The sequence below is a fragment of the Oncorhynchus gorbuscha genome, linkage group LG15, assembly GCF_021184085.1.
Source record: "Oncorhynchus gorbuscha isolate QuinsamMale2020 ecotype Even-year linkage group LG15, OgorEven_v1.0, whole genome shotgun sequence".
NCBI lineage: Eukaryota > Metazoa > Chordata > Actinopteri > Salmoniformes > Salmonidae > Oncorhynchus > Oncorhynchus gorbuscha.
The window spans coordinates 60,411,675-60,423,933 of NC_060187.1; the positions used below are offsets into that span (position 1 = coordinate 60,411,675).

The 12,259-nt window shown below is 47.5% G+C and overlaps 1 protein-coding gene across 1 annotated transcript; it reads right to left on the reverse strand.

The window, feature by feature from the left end:
* Window positions 1-5,650: 5,650 nt before the first annotated feature.
* LOC123997282 (uncharacterized protein C1orf232-like) lies at window positions 5,651-8,394 on the reverse strand. Its single transcript, XM_046301433.1, has 4 exons — window positions 7,901-8,394; window positions 6,555-6,632; window positions 6,224-6,330; window positions 5,651-6,020 (listed from the first exon to the last, which is right to left on the reverse strand). Exons 1-4 carry the CDS (start codon window positions 7,979-7,981, stop codon window positions 5,651-5,653), a joined length of 636 nt encoding a protein of 211 aa, XP_046157389.1. The 5' UTR covers window positions 7,982-8,394.
* Window positions 8,395-12,259: the final 3,865 nt, after the last annotated feature.

Below are 12,259 nucleotides of genomic sequence, written 5' to 3' on the forward strand. Positions count from 1 at the left end.
CAGGAGACTGAAATGATTTGGCATGGGTCCTCAGATCCTCAAAAGGTTCTACAGCTGCACCATCGAGAGACCCTGGCAACTGCTCAGCCTCCAACCACAAGGCACTACGGAAGGTAATGCGTACGGCCCAGTACATTACTGGGATCAAGCTTCCTGCCACCCAGGAAGGCCCTGAAAATGGTCATAGACTCTTCTCTCTGCTACCGCACTGCAATCGGCAATCAGCACTGCAAGAGCCAATTCTAGGTCCAAGAGGCTTCTAAACAGCTTCTACCCACAAACCATAAGACTCCTGAACATCTAATGAAATTGCTTCCCAGACTATTTTCATTGCCCCCCCCCCTTTACACCGCTGCTACTCTCTGTTGTTATAATCTATGCATATTCACTTTAATAACTCTACCTACATGTACATATTACCTCAATTACTTTGACTAATTGGTGCCCCCGAACATTGACTCTGTACTGACACCCCCCTGTAGGTTTTCTCACTGTTGTTATTTTACTGCTGCTCTTTAATTACTTGTTACTTTTATTCTTATTCTATTCATTTAAAAAGTACTGCATTGTTGGTTAGGGGCTCGTAGGTAAGCATTTCACTGTACGGTCTACCTACACCTGTTGTTTTCGGCGCATGTGACTAATTCAATTTGATTTGATTTGATTTGATTCAGGGACCACTATTCCTGTGTACATTGTGTATTGTATGAAATCACTGTTGACTTGTCTTTGACGCACATTACACATTAGCTCAACCAAGCACATTTGCTTATCCCTTTGAGGGACTCAACATGCTTATGTGACCCAATGCTCACTGACACATATTTGAAGCCTAGACATCCAGTAAACTTCAGCCCACCGGAGATCTGGCCTCAACCTCATTGTGCCCTCATCTCCCCTCGCTGAAGAGGACTCTCAGTTCAAACTGTGAATGCCGTCTGTCAATGTGCACTTTGTGATTCCCTCATGCTCTACAAACTCCATGCCCACAGAGTGGCTGCATCCTGCCGTGTTTAAAGTGTCAGAGAGTGCAAACACGTTACTAGGTTGTGTTTTCATTTGTTTTAACATCAGATAGACCTTTGGTTTGAATCTGGAATAGTCATTTGAGGGGAGGGAAGGGGACATGAGGGGTGGGAAGGGGACATGAGGAGTGGGAAGGGGACATGAGGAGTGGGAAAGGGACATGGGGGGTGGGAAAGGGCCATGGGGGGTGGGAAGGGGACATGAGGGGTGGGAAGGGGACATGAGGAGTGGGAAGGGGACATGAGGAGTGGGAAGGGGACATGAGGAGTGGGAAGGGGACATGAGGGGTGGGAAGGGGACATGAGGAGTGGGAAGGGGACATGAGGAGTGGGAAAGGGACATGGGGGGTGGGAAAGGGACATGGGGGGTGGGAAAGGGCCATGGGGGGTGGGAAGGGGACATGAAGTACAGGAAGTACAGCTCCCGCTCAGCCCAGTCAAAACTGTTCGCTGCCCTGGCCCCCCAATGGTGGAACAAACTCCCTCACGACGCCAGGACAGCGGAGTCAATCACCACCTTCCGGAGACACCTGAAACCGCACCTCTTTAAGGAATACCTAGGATAGGTTAAGTAATCCCTCTCACCCCACCCCCCTAAGTTTTAGATGCACTATTGTTAAGTGACTGTCCCACTGGATGTCATAAGGTGAATGCACCAATTTGTAAGTCGCTCTGGATAAGAGCGTCTGCTAAATGACTTAAATGTAAAATGTAATGTAAATGGAAGGGGACATGGGGGGTGGGAAGGGGACATGGGGAGTGGGAAGGGGACATGAGGAGTGGAAGCGGGCATGGGGGGTGGGAAGGGGACATGGGGGGTGGGAAGGGGACATGAGGGGTGGGAAGGGGACATGAGGAGTGGGAAGGGGACATGAGGAGTGGGAAGGGGGCATGGGGGTGGGAAGGGGACATGGGGGTGGGAAGGGGCCATGGGAGGTTGTGTTTTCATTTGTTTTAACATCAGATAGACCTTTGGTTTGGAATAGTCATTTGAGGGGAGGGAAGGGGACATGAGGGGTGGGGAGGGGACATGAGGAGTGGGAAGGGGACATGAGGAGTGGGAAAGGGACATGGGGGTGGGAAAGGGCCATGGGGGTGGGAAGGGGACATGAGGGGTGGGAAGGGGACATGAGGAGTGGGAAGGGGACATGAGGAGTGGGAAGGGGGCATGGGGGGTGGGAAGGGGACATGGGGGGTGGGAAGGGGCCATGGGAGGTGGGAAGGGGGCATGAGGGGTGGGAAGGGGCCATGGGAGGTGGGAAGGGGACATGAGGGGTGGGAAGGGGCCATGGGAGGTGGGAAGGGGGCATGAGGGGTGGGAAGGGGCCATGGGAGGTGGGAAGGGGACATGGGGGGTGGGAAGGGGCCATGGGAGGTGGGAAGGGGGCATGAGGGGTGGGAAGGGGCCATGGGGGTGGGAAGGGGACATGGGGGGTGGGAAGGGGACATGAGGGGTGGGAAGGGGATTTGGGGGGTGGAAAGGGGACATCAGGGGTGGGTAGGGGACATGGGGGGTGGGAAGAGGACATGAGGGGTGGGAAGGGGATATGGGGGTGGGAAGGGGACATGGGGGGTGGGAAGGGGACATGGGGGGTGGGAAGGGGACATGGGGGTGGGAAGGGGACATGAGGGGTGGGAAGGGGATATGGGGGGTGGGAAGGGGACATGAGGGGTGGGAAGGGGACATGGGGGTGGGAAGGGGATATGGGGGGTTGGAAGGGGACATGGGGGTGGGAAGGGGGAAGGAGGTATGGGGGGTGGGAAGGGGATATGGGGGGTGGGAAGGGGACATGGGGGTGGCAAGGGGGAAGGAGGCATGGGGGTGGGAAGGGGACATGGGGGGTGGGAAGGGGGAAGGAGGCATGGGGGTGGGAAGGGGACATGGGGGGTGGGAAGTGGGAAGGAGGCATGGGGGGTGGGAAGGGGACATGGGGGTGGGAAGGGGACATGGGGGGGTGGGAAGGGGGAAGGAGGCATGGGGGGTGGGAAGGGGACATGGGGGTGGGAAGGAGGCATGAGGGGTGGGAAGGGGATATGGGGGGTGGGAAGGGGACATGGGGGTGGGACGGGGGAAGGAGGCATGGGGGTGGGAAGGGGACATGGGGGGTGGGAAGGGGACATGGGGGTGGGAAGGGGATATGGGGGTGGGAAGGGGACATGGGGGTGGGAAGGGGACATGGGGGTGGGAAGGGGGAAGGAGGCATGGGGGTGCCTTGTTGTGATTCAAACATAGGCTGACAGCTGTGGCATCAGCCTTTCTCTGTCAGCTGTCACACTGCCACATGCTACAGAGGGATTGTCGTATCACTGGCCCAGTGACAAAAGGGGATCAATATAAATGGATTCTCTTTTCACTGTCGAGAAATAGAGTAAGTCCATAAATAGGGGTTGATTGAGGATGTGTACTACTTTTGACCAGGGCCCATCACACTGGGCACAGATGTCAATTCAACGACTATTCCACGTTGGTTCAACGAAATGACGTTGAAACAACATTGGTTCAACCAGTGTGTGCTCAGTGGGATAGGTCTCTGGTCAAAAAGAATACACAATATAGGAAAAAAGGGTAGCATTTGGGACACAACTCAACCGACTCACTGATGGTTCAAAATCAATTCTCCAGTTGGAAGTTACCGTTACTTCTCCTTTGCCAGTGGATTGAAATGTTTTCAACATAATTTACTAACATTTTGAGACAGGAAGTGTGTCGGTTAGACAGGAAATGGGATTGAGAGCAGACAGAGAGGATATGGAGGTAATGCTGAGAGGGGAAAGGAAAAGACAGAGAGAGGAAGGGAGAGGTACTGTCGTCTGTCCCTGTCTGTAAATTACAGTAAAAGCTGTCCATCTGGGAGGAAGTCACCGACAGGGAATATGGGCAGGCCTGTATGTATTTTGGATAGATTATAAATATTAGGGGTTAGGGTTAGGAGCTACGGTTAGGGTTAGGTTTTCGGGTTAGTGAAAATAGGATTTTGAATGGGACTGAATAGTGTGTCCCACAAGACTGTGCATATATATGTGTGATAGAGGGAGAGAACTTATCTGACATTAAATAAAGAGTAATTGAGAGATATACTGTTGCATAACAGATGAGTGCAAGTGAGAACCATCCAGAGAACGTTCCAGTAGTACCATACTCACTGTGAAGTTCACCCATGACTTGGCAAAGATCGCCCCCTGCTGTCGACTTCAGAATACTTCCCTCTAAAGCACAACCTTGTAAAATCTTCAAACGAACCCCATGCTCTCCTCTCATATCCCATACTTATCTTCTGTCCAACAACAAGAAAGGTTGTGACTTCACTGACCCTGAGGGTGAGCGGTATGAGGCTCGAGGTGTGTCTTAGATCTGCCCACACTAGTCCCATAGACCTCATGTGGTCTTAGCACGTATAAGAGTTCACATGTAAGTGAATGACTCTCCCCGCCGGTCTGGCTGTCATTTGTCTACAATCCTCTGTCATGTTCTCACGTGTGTATTGGCTGTGATGTGGGTTGGGCTCACATGCAAGCGTGTAGCTTACAGGGTCAATATTAAACAAGGGGCGATATTGTCCCATGTCCCCACCCCAATGTTGAAGTCAGACCTACGCCCTTTGCTTGGTGCTCTGCCTCATTGACCTGTCATTCTTTACGGGGGAATTATTCTCCGTGTTTATTAGAGCACAAGAGGTAGCAACACATCACAACAAAACGTTTGAAAAAGCGTATTGAAAACAGAAAAGACAGACAGAAAAGAACAATATGGACACGTTACTGTCTTACAGACAAGTGTCACAGAGGGACTGCGGGAGGGTCACACTGCAACTGTGTTTTGTAGGGGCCGATAGAACAAGTTACCAGTCTCGTGCCCATGTAAGTTCATCCCAAGACACTCAAACTATGACCTCCACATACCAGTCAGCCAAAACAGTTAGCCAAATATTATGTCCTGAAAGGGCCATGTAATCCCAATCATTCCAATGTTGCACATCCTATTTCCACCATTCTTAATTAACGTCACAAGAAAACATGAGATATTTCCTATATACATTGCAAAATGGTTTTTACAGTGAAAGCAAATTTTCATCAGCTATGAAATCCCTTTCCAAATTGGTGCCATAATCTCTGTGTGTAATCTGTAATCTCTTAATCTGGTTTTGTTGGTTAATTGATCTAATCCAGCCTGTTTGTTGGTGTCATTTTCAGGTATGAGTCGTAATGACATGAACTAAATGCCATTTACTGTATGGGTGCCAGCGCTTGTTCAAATGCTGTACAGTTCAACACTCTGGAGAAGGTATGGAAAGGGAGGTGAGAGCTCAATTCCAAATCGACCCCTATTCCCTATACACTCCCTTAGATCTGAAAAGTCAATTGCTACTGGTGTTGGTGTGGTGGGTACAATCTACACCTGAGCAAGTAGAATGAAGATGATAACTGGTTAGGAGGAGCCTGGTCCCAGATCTGTTCACACTGCTTTGCCAACTCCTATGGTCACTGTCATGATGTTTACAAGACAGCATCAACCGATCTGGGACCAGGCTAGGCTAGGAGGGCATTCGGCCCCATGTACTCCCTCATCCCCTGACCCCACTCAACCCCTGCCCCAGACTCCATCCCACCCCCTTACAGCTGGCTTGTTAGTCTTCCTGGCCAGACATGCTCTTGGTCTTCAACTCAGCCAGCTTGCCTGTGACAAAGTTCCACTTGAAGGGCGTGTTCTCGCTCCCTCCTCCCAGCATGGCGTATCTGGAGAAGCTGGTGTTGCTCCCTCCTCCTCCATCTTGACTCTGCTCGCCCTCCGTGTTCCCCCCCTGGTAACTCTCCCCCCCTCCCTCACCAGCTCCCTCTCCCACCGCCTCCTGACCCTCCTCCATCGTGCCCGTCTCGTTTGCTGCGGCTTCAGCCTGTTTTGAGGTGGCCATTTGTTTCCAGTTGGTGGCGAAGCTACCCCAGAATCCTGAGGGTCTGGCCGGTCTCTGCGGCTCCTCAGGCGTCACTGCTAGTGGACTGGGGATACAAGGGATGGAGGGGGACCGTCATTTTGTGTATCATAATATGTTTAACTCAATTACTATAATTACTTTATTGATGTATTTAATTAAGCATTCATTCATTAGACATGGATGACATTCCCATGTTCAGGAAGAGGAGGTGGAAGAGGAGGGGGCAGGGGAAAAGAGAGCTGTGTAGAAGAGTAGAGTCCCACTGACTGGTCTGGGACAGGCGGGCTCTCAGTCTCCTCCAATAGCTGGTGCTCATCCTCTTTGTTGAAGAGAGCTGACATCCTGTTCCAGCCTTTAGCCCCAGCACCCTGCACCTGAACACAGTGTCAAAGGTGTGTGTGTGTGTGTGTGCGTGCGCTGGAGCACTGTCCAATGCCAATCCTTCGGAATGTGATTAATGTGTAACGTGTGTGTGTGTGTGTGTGTGTGTGTGTGTGTGTGTGTGTGTGTGTGTGTGTGTGTGTGTGTGTGTGTGTGTGTGTGTGTGTGTGTGTGTGTGTGTGTGTGTGTGTGTGTGTGTGTGTGTGTGTATGCTTACTCTCTTGGCCAGCTGAGACACTGCATTGGGCCCCTCATCCTCCTGGACAGGGCTCATGTCAATCTCTGCATTATTGACCTGGGAACACAAGCCCAGCAATGACCATCACACATTTATATTGTCAGCCTCAGCACAACAGTGTTGGTAGTGAAGTATTGAGCTCTGTGTAAAAACACATGCTGTACTCCTCGACCCTGCTTTTCAGTGCATTCGATTTATTGGTAGTGGTTGCCCTCTAGTGGGTTAATATAGACACTACAAGCAATTTCCAGAAAAATAATTACACAGAAAATGTAAAGGAAAAGTCTGTCATTGAAAATGCTGGACAAATGTAACACAAAATCCTCATTTGTAGCAACATCATTTACTATTTTGAAGAAGTCAGATTGGAGTAATCCCTGTGGATTCCTTTTAATCCATTATGCCGAAGACAATAAACCGAGGGAGAATATACAGCCTACTTTATTTCTGTATCCACTTTAAAAATAGAAAAAGCTGCCACAGAGTTCATTTCCAAGAGGGTAAATATTCTTCGCTTTTCTCAGACATACAGTAAGAACGACAACTCCCACCATAACTCAAAGAACTCTAAGTAAGCGATGTTTTCAGACATCATTCTAACGCAGTATCCTTCACACAAGCCCTGTCACCATGTCAAGGACATAATAATGAAATATAATATTATTCATTAGGATCTACGAGGCAAAACTGATCCTAGATCAGCACTCCTATTCTGAATATGGGGGCTTTCTGTCTTCGTCTGTCTCATCCCCTGTCACTGGAATGCCATCTAATCCGTGTACGCAGCTCCAGTTCGGCATCAGGTTTCCCGACGTTCCGAAGAACTGGGTCATCCTTGTTCCAACAGCCTGTACCAACCCCGGACACATCGGGGGTGTCGAGACAAGAAAAAAATCCTGAAAACTCAATCATCGAAAGACCCTTGGATTTTTAAAAACCTGATAGTATGTCTAATAGCACTGCTAGCTTGTCCATCATATTATCTAACATAGGTTACAGTATGAGGGGTGGGTGAAAGTTCATAGGAATAAACCAGTAGCTACTGCAGACAGAGTACTATAGCAGCGATGTGGGTTTCGAATTTGTAATTGAAAGCCTATGCTACAGTGATTAGCATGTTTTGGCCAAAACTATAACAAAGCACAAGAGGAACTGCTCTGTAGTTTCCTCAAAGTTCCAGCAGAAATAAGCCTTTGTGAGCGGAACAAAATGATTTAAGTCAAACTTCAACAACAATGAATAAGCAAACCAACAGATCTGTCCCCGTGAGAAGCCACAGCGATAAGACATCTGCAGATGAAAGATACGCTTTTTATATTCTCTACCTCTTCCTCTGTGTACTCCTCTAGGTCCGGGTTCAGGGTCTTCAGCACTTTGCTCTTGTACACTTTCCATATGGGATTCATGCTTGTTCACCCTAAAAGACCTCTAGAACTGTTGAAACAACTCTCAGTAAGGCCTCACAGCTTCGTGAGGCAGACCACCCTCCACCAAAGTCCCCTCTGCAGGTCTTCTCAGTTTGACTAATGCCCTTTTCCCATTCGTACACTTCCAGCTCTTAGACAACGACTCAGCCTCGACGGAACGTTTGACCTGACTCACTCTAGGCCTGTCTACAGTGTTGTAGGCCTGTCTACAGTGTTGTAGGCCTGTCTACAGTGTTGTAGGCCTGTGCTGTTTCATGTTGTATCCCGATTAGATTGTCAATGTCTCTCGTCAGGAACACGGGTTGCTGGTAACATCCCTGTGAAGCATCTGATCACTTAGAGGAATCAAGCAGTTGCCAATGTGAACACACATACACAACCCCATGCATGTACGCGACCACACTCAAACACACACACACACACACACACCGTCACGGTTCAGGATTCAGGCTGCATCGGTTACCTGGAAACAGGTGTGGGTTTCCTCATGTATTTTTCAGCAGGGCTCTTTCCCAGAGGTAGTGGGCCATTGTCGGCTGGCACCGCTAGACTGGCCACTGTAACCCTAACCCAGTGGGCGCTGGCTCCACCCGGGTGCCATGTTTAGATGCCCGTTACACTCTGATACTGATTAGAGTGTATGTCCCATTTGACCAACATTATGAGAAGACAGGCCCAAAAGCCCAATGATGCTCCTGTTCAGTAGATCAGTACACAGGGCGTAATCTTCCTCCTATTTGACTGTTGTTCATTTCTGTCACACGTTGTCATGTGGTAGACGACAAGCAAGATCAGCTCAGTATAAAATGTGGCACAATTATGGCAGAAAGTTCAGGGCAGACTACTGCTACCAAATGAAGTTGTACCATCGCAACATGTACGTCGATACACTTATAGTTTTGTTTAGGGTGGGGTGACTAAAGAGTAGAGCTCTTATTGGACTCCAGATGCATTTGAAAAGTGTCGAGTGACAACACTGTATCATGTCTTTCTTGTTTCTTTTTTTAATCATCTACCTCATTTACTTTTAGTGTGTTTGTACACAAACTGCAAACTCCAATCCTTACCTGTTCACTTCCTTGGAGAGCTGGTTTTCAACTACTGGTTTGTTGGCAACCTGAGGAGGGCTTGCTAGTGTAATGTAGATGGAGACAGATATCATAAAGCTTTGATGACCTATACGGTTTCATTGAATACTGAGCATAATACAACCAGATATTTAAAGAAAATATGTTTCTGACACTTTTTCATAAACTCTTTTAATTTTAATAAACAGTTTTTCAAAGTTTCATTATCTATTATCTAACTAAATGTTTTTCGAATTTTCTTTCTAATTTATAAAAAATAAAGTGTTGTAAAGTTTTGCATACACCAATCATAATCATAGTAAACATTGCCTCAATCCTAACAGCGCCTCTTCAACCTCAGGAGGCTGAAGAAATTTGGCTTGTCACCTAAAACCCTCACAAACATTTACAGATGCACAATTGAGAGCATCCTGTCTGGCTGTATCACCGCCTGGTACAGCAACTGCACTACCCACAACCACAGGGCTCTCCAGAGGGTGGTGCAGTCTGCACAACGCATCACCAGGGGCAAACTACCTGCCGTCCAGGATACCTACAGCACCCAATGTCACAAGAAGGACAAAAGGATCATCATGGACAACAACCACCCGAGCCACTGCCTGTTCACCCCGCTACCACACAGAAGGCGAGGTCAGATGTATCAAAGCTGGGACAGAGAGACTGAAAAATAGCTTCTATCTCAAGGCCATCAGACTGTTAAACAGCCATCACTAACACAGAGAGGCTGCTGCCTACATACAGACTTGAAATCAGACATATTTCTACACTTGCAATAACATGTGTATGTGACTAATACGATTTGATTTGATTTGAAATGCAATGGTGTTTTTTTACCAATGTAATATTGGCAGCCTTGACGATAATCTTGATTATACTACACAGTGGTGTAATCTTAGCATACCTGTAGTTCTCGTGTTGCCAGTTTTGATTACCATATAGAGTTCCGCTTTAATGAGGGGATTGCATACTTCTAAGATAAACTTCAATAATGTATGGGCTTGTATGGGAGGGGCACGCACACACACACAGGAACACAATATAGGCTTGACTGCTGATGGATGTTTCCTGTTTGAACAGCAGCCACTGATCATGGCTGCCCAGGGTTGGATTTCTTCCTGAGATGGAGATATTTACCTGGGTCGTATTCATTAGGGCACAAGGTTTTTCACTGCTAACCTGTGAACGTCATACAGGCCTAAAACTCACTGATCCCCTCCACTCACAGTGTGTCGTTAGTGTTTGCTGCACCTGGTCATCATGCCTCTGTCTGCTGAATGGTTGCGTCCTTCTACATTAAAGTTCCATCTGCATCATTCAACAGGGAGACTACTGGCACAGCAAATCAACTCCTGCAGTTATTATGGACTTAGGCTGGGATTCAATCCGAAGGTGTGTTATAGAGCAGTGCACTATACACCCAACAATGCTGCCTTTCTAAGGCCTTTTCCCTGATGTGAGCAGAGATCACATTCATGGTCAATGCTGCGCAGATCAGCTCAAACATCATTTAGTTAACGTATCTAGGGGCAACATCAACTGTACCCAGTTCTAGTCAAGGAATGAATGATCAAACTCACTCATACTGTAGGCATGTAGCCTAAGCTATGTATTGTAGGCTATATGGGCCTTCTAGTTCATGCATTGTCTCCTTATAGACTATAGGCCATAACCCTCCACCATCCTAAATCAATCCTAAGATGTCAGACTGACCTGATGGCACTTGCCATCTGGAGGTGAAAAAAGCAGCATTGAGTTTCCCTTTACCTTGCGCTCAATCTCACACGGGCCTTATTCCATTAGATGTGCAATGCATCATTCCTTCTTCCCCTTCCTTGAAGTTATCGCTGATCTTTAAGTGATTGGATTGGTGTAAGCAAGGTTACCACCGTATTACTTTGACCAATCCAACCAATTTCGATCTGTGATAACAACGAACGTATGAAGGATCTTACATGTGTAGTACATCCTTTGAGCATTGCCTTTCATGGCCACTAGGTGACTCAGGAAGTCTAAACTTTTATATTTCACACTTGTTTTTTTTTGTTTGACTTTATGGATAAGAATGTATTGATTATTATCCAGTTTTACCGCTGCTCCTTGCCTCAGGATGCTTTACCCTTTATGTTATTACATATGGGGCATGAAACCAGTTGAAACCGGTGTGTCTGTATGAGGCTACCAAACAAAAATCAATTGTGGTGGGCTGAGAATTTTGAGGAGAAGAAACACCAAATAATATTTTTGCTGATTGTTTAAGGGGGGGGGGGGGGTGTTGCATGTGTATGTCGGCTAAAAGAAGTTAGAAAGGACCCTGCATGGATGAAGTGTGTTACACCTTGACAGTCGCTTACTTTCTGGTACATGTCCTCTTAAAGGGGCAAACAGCAGTTGAAACAATAACAAAGCCTTGACCCTGCCCCTGTTTTGGTAAAAAAAACTGTGGGGTGGGGCTGGAGAAATGTAACCACTCTCAAATTCATAGACAGAGCTATAGTTTTAACCTTGTTTTGGCGGCCTTATAGTGTTTGATCACGTTTACTTTGTTTACAAACAAAGCTTTTATTTTGACAGTTGAACTAAGCTCACGAGGCATTTATTAGTGATATTCTTCAAGAATCAATAGGTACATGTCATTCGTTCATAAGCCCAAACATGTAGCAACTGCCGATTGCCTCTTTAAAAGTCTGAAGTAATTGAAAGAAAGGTGTCGGGGTGACATTATTAGTATGGAGAGTATCATATCAAGCTTTGCGAGTAAATGTTCACAAATCAATGATTATGGAACAATGCCTGCCTCTCCATATGTCTACAAGTAAAGTCCAACCACATAGCAGTAATCGTATTAGGTCATCTAATCCCTGGGACTAGGAACATCAGTAAATGTATAACACACTGTGTGTGTGTGCACGAGTGTTTTGTGTACATATGTGTGTATGTATGTACAGTACATTTGAACCTCGAGGGCTCAGGGCAGATGCATTTCCACATCCCACCACCACTTGGCGACAGGGAGCCATGTCACTCCTCTTAGCTCTGGGCATGAAGCGCTACCCTAAATGTAGAACACAATGTACAGAACACAGAGTTCCATCCATCCACACACACATCCCAGAGCTTCCCTCCTACCTCGTCTTCCTCCAGACACGCACATGTCGCAGTGTGGATGTGA

Excerpts from the sequence above, each read along its gene's own strand:
- LOC123997282 (XM_046301433.1), bottom strand. The coding sequence starts at position 7,981 with ATGAATCCCATATGGAAAGTGTACAAGAGCAAAGTGCTGAAGACCCTG. Across the intron at positions 6,633-7,900 it reads AGGAGTACACAGAGGAAGAG|GTCAATAATGCAGAGATTGA; the intron begins GTAGAGAATATA and ends TTGTGTTCCCAG. Across the intron at positions 6,331-6,554 it reads TGTCTCAGCTGGCCAAGAGA|GTGCAGGGTGCTGGGGCTAA; the intron begins GTAAGCATACAC and ends CACTGTGTTCAG.